The sequence below is a fragment of the Fukomys damarensis genome, unplaced genomic scaffold (assembly GCF_012274545.1).
Source record: "Fukomys damarensis isolate Sample0158 unplaced genomic scaffold, DMR_v1.0_HiC HiC_scaffold_37, whole genome shotgun sequence".
Taxonomy (NCBI): Eukaryota; Metazoa; Chordata; class Mammalia; order Rodentia; family Bathyergidae; genus Fukomys; species Fukomys damarensis.
In genome coordinates this window covers 9,254,774-9,262,742 of record NW_022900949.1, presented here as the reverse complement: position 1 = coordinate 9,262,742, position 7,969 = coordinate 9,254,774, and the positions used below count along the sequence as shown (strand labels likewise).

The window sequence follows — 7,969 nt, the reverse complement described above, 5'->3', positions numbered from 1 at the left end:
TTTCTTTTTTTTTTTTTTTTTTGTACCGGGGATCAAACTCAGCTCCTTCTGCTTGCAAGGCAGGTGCTGAATCCACCGAGCTAAAGCCCAGCCCTCTTTTTCTTTTTAAGACAAGGTCTCACTACGTAGCCCAGGCTGGCCTTGAACTCTCAGCCTTGACCCTCCTGCCTCGGCCTCCTGAGTGTGGGGATGACAGGTGTGCGCCCCCATGCCTGGTTCTTGCCCTTTTCTGCTGCAGTTCTGGCGTCCTCTTTCATGGGCGACTTTAGTAGGTGTGATAAAAAACAGAGTGACTGGGCCAGGGATGTAGTTCTGTGGCATTGTCCCTGCCTTGCAAGAGCAAGGTCCTGAGCTCAATCCCAGGAACAAACAAAAATGAAAGCAAAAAAATCCCCCCAAACCCAGTGACTGCTGCCACCGAGGGCCATCGAAGGGAAAAGCAGCTCTTAAAAACATGAGGGTGTCTTCATCCACCTCATTTATTGGACCTACCATCCCGTGTCTTCTGGCTCCTCCCAAAAGTCAAAATGACCACAGAAGAGAAGAGTGTTTAATCTCTTCAGGACACGGGGGCAGCCACAGCAGGGCTCCTAAAGACACTCAGGAGAGAGGACTCCAGGACTGCCTTGGGAAGTGACAAGAACCACGGGATAAGTGTGTTCTAAGCCCCAGGTGTGCGTGTACTTTTAGGGGGATAATGGCAGTGTGTTTTTGTAAAACATTTTTTAAAATTTAAACATGGTGTTTTCTGGTCTCACCTCATACTGAGCTCCCTGACCTGCCCGCTAAAGTGGCCACCCAGGCTGACGCCGGGGACGCCTCCCTCCTCCTTTGGCCTCGGTTTCCCCATCTGCGCGGTCTCAGGACCTTTACACTTTCCGCTCCAGCTTCTCAACCTACAGCTCCAAGCTCAGCAGAGAGCGAGCGTCCCTCTAAATTCTGCCCACAGTCCCAGAGCTGAGTCTCATTGGTCTGTTTCAGGTCACATGATGCCTGTAAGCCCATCCCTGAGGCTCCTATTGGCTCCTCTGCATCATGTGCTCGGCTGTGACATCGAAAGGTGCCCAGCCACGTGGAAGATGGCTGTAGTGGCTTCTGGGTCACTTCCAGCCCTGGGTGTGGGGCCGGAGGGTTCCCAGGGCCAGGGAGGGTCCTGACTCCCTTTTCCCCCAGGCCCCAAGCAGGACGCGGAGGCGGCCAAGAAATTCATCCTGGACATGTACACGGGGATGTACACGGGCTGCGTGGACGGCCTCGAAGGCAGCAAGAAGGGGCCGCGCTCCCGCCGCCTCTTCAGCCACTACACGTGCGCCACGGACACACAGAACATTCGCAAGGTCTTCAAGGACGTGCGGGACTCGGTGCTGGCCCGCTACCTGGACGAGATCAACCTGCTGTGACCCACGGCGCCCCCACCGCACCGAAGTGACCCCTGCCGGGCAGGTGGATCCCAGGCGTCCCCGTCACTCCAGCCTCGGGCCCAGGTGGCAGAAAAGCCCTCCGCGCCTCTCACCTGAACAGCGCCTCCCTTGACTCAGTTTACCTCTTCGGAAAGGGGAAGTGGAGCAGAATAGCCACTGGGGATGCTGGGGGAGGAAAAGTGAAGAAGACACCGAGGGGACCCAAGACCTGCAGGGGTGGATGTCTCTTAGGGACCCCCCACCCGAGAGTGTGTCACTGGGGCAGGGCTGGGCATTCCCCCGGGTGACCCACCTGGGTGGCGGGGCCGGCCTTCAGGAGCGGACTCTCGCGCCCCCTGGTGGACACCGGGAGGGACGCCTCGCTGAGCGCTTCCCGCCAGAGGGCTCAGTCAACTATCTCAGGACTTTCTCTGGCTCGGGGACACCATCTCCGAAAAGTGCTGTCCCTCCCAGATCCCCTAGCCTCAGTGTCCCGCCCCGTTCGCAGAGGAGGGGAACCGAGACACACAAACAGCGGTTTTCCTCCTTCCCAGGCCGAGAGCCAGGCGTACATCATGCAAATTAATCTTCTGTATTTATTCCCTTGCCTTTCGAGGTAGATATTAAAGAAAGGACATTGCAGAGACTGTGGTTTCTTAGGACCGGTGTCACCCTGTGCTCCACCCCCACCCTGTTCTCTCTTCCAGTTAGCTGGGCGGGTGCAGACGTACGGAGGATGGGGGGAAAACGTGTTGGGAGGAGAGGTTCCCTTTGTATCCGGCCGCTTGTGTGGGTGCAGCACCCAGAGCTCTGCCTGCCGGCGGTGATTTTGAGGAAGACATCGGAGTCTAAGCCGGCCGTGGTGGCGCACGCCTGTCATCCCAGCACTCTAGGAGGATGAGGCAGGACAATCAAAAGTTCAGGCCTGGCCTGAGCAATTTAACAAGACTGTGTAAGAAAAAAGAAAAGTTGCCGGGCGTGGTGGGAGGCTGAGGCAGGAGGATCACTGTGAGTTCGAGACCAGCCTGGGCTACATAGTGAGTTCCAGGTCAGTCTCAACTACATAGTGAGACCCTGTCTCAAAAAACAAAACAAAACAACAACAACAACAAAAAGAAAAATATACTTAAAGGGCTGGTGTGTAGCTCAGAACGAAGACCCTGGGTTCAATCCCCAGTGCCTCCCCTAAAACTTTGGGACTTATTTGATGTTTCTGTCATGGTCAGTGGAGATAATGGGCTTGAGAGACCACAGAGGTCAGGATGCTATCAAGTGTATGCCCTGTCAACATGGCTTAAGGAGTATATTTTCCTTATTCCTCTATTTATTGATTTAGGTTTTTCCTCTTTTTTTTTTTTTTTTTTGGTCTTGTTTTTGTTTTGCTATGTAGTTCAGACTGGCCTTGAGCTCACTATGTAGGCCAGGCTGGCCTCAAACTCCTGGTGATCCTCCTGCCTCAGCCTCTCAAGTGCTAGGATTACAGGCGTGCAACACCACACCCGGTTCCTCCTATTTTAATTTTGAATCGATTTCAGATCTATAGAAGTTGCAAAGTGATTGCAACAAATCCTATACATCCCCCAAGTGGGGTAGAGGCAGGTGGCAGAGGATCGCAGTGGCCCAAACCTACTCTAAACCTACTTCTACACTTGATCTTAGCCAAAAGGCCGAGAAGCGATTCTAAACCTACTTCTGTGAAGAAAGTTTTATTGGCACGTGGCCACACCTGTTCATTCTTACAGCTGATCTTCTGCCCCTGCAGAGCCAAAAATAAAATCAGATCCGCCCAACATTGGCTCAGAAAGATCTGAGAGAGAAAAGAAATACAGGACCACGAAGTTCTAAAAGGTACATCGGCTGAGCACCGAGCACCAAGTGAAATCCATACCACTTATTGCGTGCTGTGGGTTCCACCGGCCGAGGGACCCAGGCCCTCTCCAGCACTGGCCAGCCAGTCTGCCCCGAGCACGCGCAGATGTTTTTTTCACCTTTATTCCCTGAGGGAGACCGTGTAACAACTATTCACACGGCAGCTACATTGTAGCATCCAGAAGTGTTTCAAAGTCTGCAGGAGGCTGTGCAGGTTCTATGCAAACAGGTCTGATGGCAAAATAAAATGCATTTCAACTGTTTTTAAAAATTATAAAGAGGGCCGGGGATTTAGCTCGGTGATTCCGCCGCCTGCCTCGCAAGCACAAGGATCCCAGCTTGATCTCCAGTACCAAAACAAAAAAACAAAAACAAAAACAAACCAAAAACAAAAGTGTAAAAAAAACTTAGTACAAAGACATGTTGCCCAGAATCCCTCTCAAAATACTCTCCTGGCTGCAAATGCTCTTATTCCATTGTTCATGTCGTCACTGTTTCTTCCCCACTTTAAAACTGTTATTAGTATACATTTGCAGCGCGCAATGGTTACCCTCACTGTGCCGAGGTGTGGGCGTTCTCACCTGACGCCTCTCGATTCTTTTTACTCCTCCTTTCCCCTCTTCCACCTCCCTTCATCTATTTGTTTCCTTCCCATTTGCAAAAAGATGTTTCTCCCTCCGTTTTTCCCATTATCTGGCTTTGATTTCGCTCTTTAAATTTTACTTGGGGCTTCATATATAAGAGAAAACATGTAATGTTTAACTTGTGCGTCTTATTTATTTCAATGAACTTTAAGGTCTCAAGGTGCATCCTTTTTTCTTACAAATGACTCAGGTTTATCCTTCTTTACGGCAGAGTAGTGCTCCACTGTGTGTAAATACCATCCTTTTATCCAGGGGTGGGCATGTAGACCACTGGCAGTGTTTAACCACTGAATCGTGCTGCTGTCGACATAGACATGCATGCGCCACTGTCATCTTTAACTGACATCTTTAACTTTCAAGAAGACATCCAGGGGACCGGGGATTTAGCTCAGTGGCACCACGCCTGCTTCTCAAGTGCAACCCCTGAGATTGATCCCCGGTACCCACCCCCCAAAAAAAGAAGAGACCTAGAAGGGAAATAGTTGGGCCAAATGGAATTTCTACTTTCAGTTTTTTGAGGAATCTCCACACCGATTTCCATGCAGGTCACTCGGGTGTGCACTCCCTCTAACGATGCAGAAGGGTTCCTTTTCTCCCTACAGCCTAACCAGCATTGGTTATTTTTCGAACTTGGATCCTTGCACTTGCAAGGCAGGTGGCAGCACCACTGAGCTAAAACCTGGGTTCATTATTTGATTTCTTGATGACAGCCATTCTTTTGGGGTTAAGGTGGAATCAAATAGTCGGGTTGTTTTTGTTTTATTTTTGTTACTGGGGATCTGACTCAGGCTCTTGCGCTTGCAAGGCAGGCAGCAGAACCACTGAGCTAAATCCCTGGTCCCCAAATGTCATTTTAATTCACACTGTTGGGTGTGGTAACACTCACCTGCAATCCCAGCACTTGGGAGGCTGAGGCAGGAGGATCACTGCTAATTCCAGGCCAGCTGGGGCTCCATAGTGAGTTCAAATTCAGCCTAAACTACATAGTGAGACCTTGTCTCAAAAAACAAAACAAAACAAAACAAAAAAACAAAACCCTCCCCACACATAAGAAAATATTAATTTGATATGATCCCATTTGTTGATTCATGATATTATTTCTTGCACAATTGGGGTTCTGTTCAGAAAGTTCTTGGCTACACCTGAGTCAAGAGCTTTATTTATTTTTCCTGCAATCCCAGTGCTCAGGAGGCTGAGGCAGGAAGATCACTGTGAGTTCAAGGCCAACTTTGGTTACATAGCATGTTGGGCTAGACCTTGTCTCAAACCGCCCCCCAAAAGAGTTTTACCTATTTTCATCTTCCAGCAGGTTGTTTCTGTTTTAATATTTAGATCTTTTTATTTTAGCTTAGTTTTTGTGTGGTTTTTTTGTTTTCTTGAGACAGGGTCTCACTATGTAGTTGAGACTGCCCTGGAACTCACTATGTAGCCCAGGCTGGTCTTGAACTCACAGTGATCCTCCTGCCTCAGCCTCCCGAGTGCTGGGATGACAGGCGTGTGCCACCATGCCCAGCTAATATTTAGATCTTTGATACATTTTTATTTTAGTGCATGGAGAGAGATAGGGATCTACATTCAATCTTCTGCTTGGGGATAGCTAGTTTTCCCAGACTGATAGGTCTGATTCCTGATTCAATGCAAGCCCAAGGGAAATACGAACAGCATTTCTCACAGAACTGGAGAAAACAATCCTAAAAGTCGTATGGAACAAGGAGACAGAATAGCAACAGCTATCCTGGGAGACAAGACTACGAGGCATCAGAATCCCAGATTTGAAGTTATATAACAAAAATACCATGATAAGAACTGCATGGCATTGGCACAAAAATAGACATGAGGATCAGTGGAACAGAACAGAGGACGCAGAAACAACCCCAGGCATATTCAACTGTTTTGATCTTTAACAGAGGGGCCACAGACTCGCACTGACAGAAACAGCCGCTGGGAAACCAGCTGTCCATGCCTGCGCATAGGAGTGGCCGGCGAGTCCTGTTTCGTTGTCCTGAATGGATTCAAAACGCTTCCCTTTCATGATCATTTGACTTTGAGGAGGAGTCGGAAGTCGCACGGTACAGCTGTCTTCTGTGTCCCTCGCAGGTCCCCCTACCCGCTGCGTGTCCTGACTTTCTGGTACCCAGAGACTCCAAGTTTATTTTATTTTTTGGTTTTTTGGTTTGTCAGGGTCTCATTATGTAGTCGAGACCGACCTGGAACTCACTATGTAGCCCAGGCTGGTCTTGAACTCACGGTGATCCTCCAGCCTCAGCCTCCCCAGTGCTGGGATTATAGGTGTGAGCACCACCACACCCAGCTCCAAGCTCATTTTAGATTCCCCATGCTGCTCCTGGAATCAGTCACTGCCCCCAGTTAGCCCTGGATCACTTCCCCTCTCCTTTCTCTTTTGTTTTTGTTTTTGAGACAGAGTCTCACCAAGTATTTCAGGCAGGCTCTGAACGCGTGGTGATCCTACTGCCTCAGCCTCACTGGGATTACAAGTGCCCTCCACACTGGGCTTACTATCTATACTTTGGTACTTTATGTTTTCCCACTTAACTACAGGTCTTGGGAGCCAAGCATGATGGCGCATACTTATTATCTCAGCACTCTGGAGGCTGAGGCAAGAGGATCACTGTGAGTTCAAGGCCAACCTGGGCCCTCGTAGTGAATTCAAGGCCAGCCTGAAACATGTAGCAAGCGAGTTTGTTTTCTGTCTCAAGAAAACAAACAAACAAAAAAACCCACATCATCGAGTGAGTCCTCAAGTCTGTTTACCTAGTGGAGAACTTCCTGGTGCTTTCATACCGCTCTGTAGTGCTTCCTCAGGGCCGTGGCTCAGCTGCTGTCCCGCGTGCAGACTGGTTTGCTTTTTAGTCTGCACTGACTGATCATGCTGGTGATGGAACCCAGGCAAGCGCTCAGGGCCCAGGCTAGGGTCGGGGCTCAATGCTGGATATCTGCTTTGTCACTTCCAGTGACCGGGCGCCGACTCCTCCCCTGCCTTCCCAGTCACTGCCCCCCCCCTTCAGTCTGCTGACTCAGCCCTACCGCCCCCTTCCTGGGGACACTCTGGCTTGGGCCCTTGAGACACTGTCCCTTTCACTGAGACACCTGTGCTCTCGGGGGACAGTGGCTGGTGGAGCCGGTGTGGCCGCCCCTCCTGTGGCTCAGAAAAGCTGGTGGCCACATGTGTGGGGCAGTGGAGACCTGGCTGAGGGTCTGGGTGCAGCGGATGAGTCTTGGGTCCCTCTCCCGATCCTGTGGCCCGTGTCACACCCCAGACCCTTCTCGGGGGACAGCAGGGTCACAGGCACAGGGCAGGTGGGGTGCAGACCCGCCTTCGCACCCTGTTGGTCAAAGTCAGGGCTCCGGGGAGCCGGAGCCTCTTCCCCCTTCCCTCCCGTCTTCTTGTGTCACCCAGGGTGTCCTCCGGGGGACCTGGGGGAGGGGCGCCCACTCTCCTCCTGCGCCTCCGCTCGCCCAGGCCCTGCTCCTATCAGGGGCGCTCAGGCAGAGATGCAGCTGCCAACCCCAAGGGGTGTCCAGGCCTGGTGGGATCGCCTCTGTGAGCCTCAGTCTCCTCTTCTGTGAAGGAGCAAGTCAAACCTGGCCCTGCAGTGTGCATAGAACAGGAGGCTCACGGGTGTACACGGGTCAGCACGTATCAAGCCCCTGCTGTGTACGCAAAGCTGGGAGCCGCTGGGGAGAAGGTGGCAGTTGTGGAGGGGGAGCTTTGGGGAGGGGGTGCAGGGGCCCCACCGGGGAGGCGTGGCATGGACAGGTGGCTGCCGACCTCCCCCAGAGACCTGTGCTTCCCCTTGCTTGGGGGCGGGGGCATCCGTGTCTCCTCAGGGTCAGAGGGCAGCTGTCCCCAGCCGTCTGACCCTGGCCCCTGCCCACAGCCAGCAGCCGTTGGGATGCCCCTCCCCGCCCTCGCCCCCACCCTGGGGGTACCTTGAACATAACAGGAAATTTCAAATAACAGGAAACCAAGACCAGGCGAGGCAGGCGGCTCCACCCTGCCGGCCGGGGACCTCAGTCTGTCCCCGGGGGAGGTCA

General features: G+C 52.0%; 2 protein-coding genes across 2 annotated transcripts in view; both read left to right on the top strand.

Annotated features, from left to right (window-relative positions):
* The window catches only part of Gna15 (G protein subunit alpha 15), a 14,088-nt gene extending 11,757 nt beyond the window's left edge, over positions 1-2,331 (top strand). Inside the window, exon 7 of the mRNA XM_019209159.2 lies at positions 1,174-2,331. Within this exon, the coding sequence (XP_019064704.1) occupies positions 1,174-1,400 (227 nt within the window). The 3' untranslated portion in view covers positions 1,401-2,331. The remainder of the gene's footprint in view (positions 1-1,173) is intronic.
* A 1,480-nt stretch (positions 2,332-3,811) lies between these two features.
* The window catches only part of S1pr4 (sphingosine-1-phosphate receptor 4), a 5,911-nt gene continuing 1,753 nt past the window's right edge, over positions 3,812-7,969 (top strand). Inside the window, 3 exon segments of the mRNA XM_033759618.1 lie at positions 3,812-3,834; positions 7,332-7,461; positions 7,879-7,965. Coding sequence (XP_033615509.1) covers positions 3,812-3,834; positions 7,332-7,461; positions 7,879-7,965 — 240 coding nt within the window.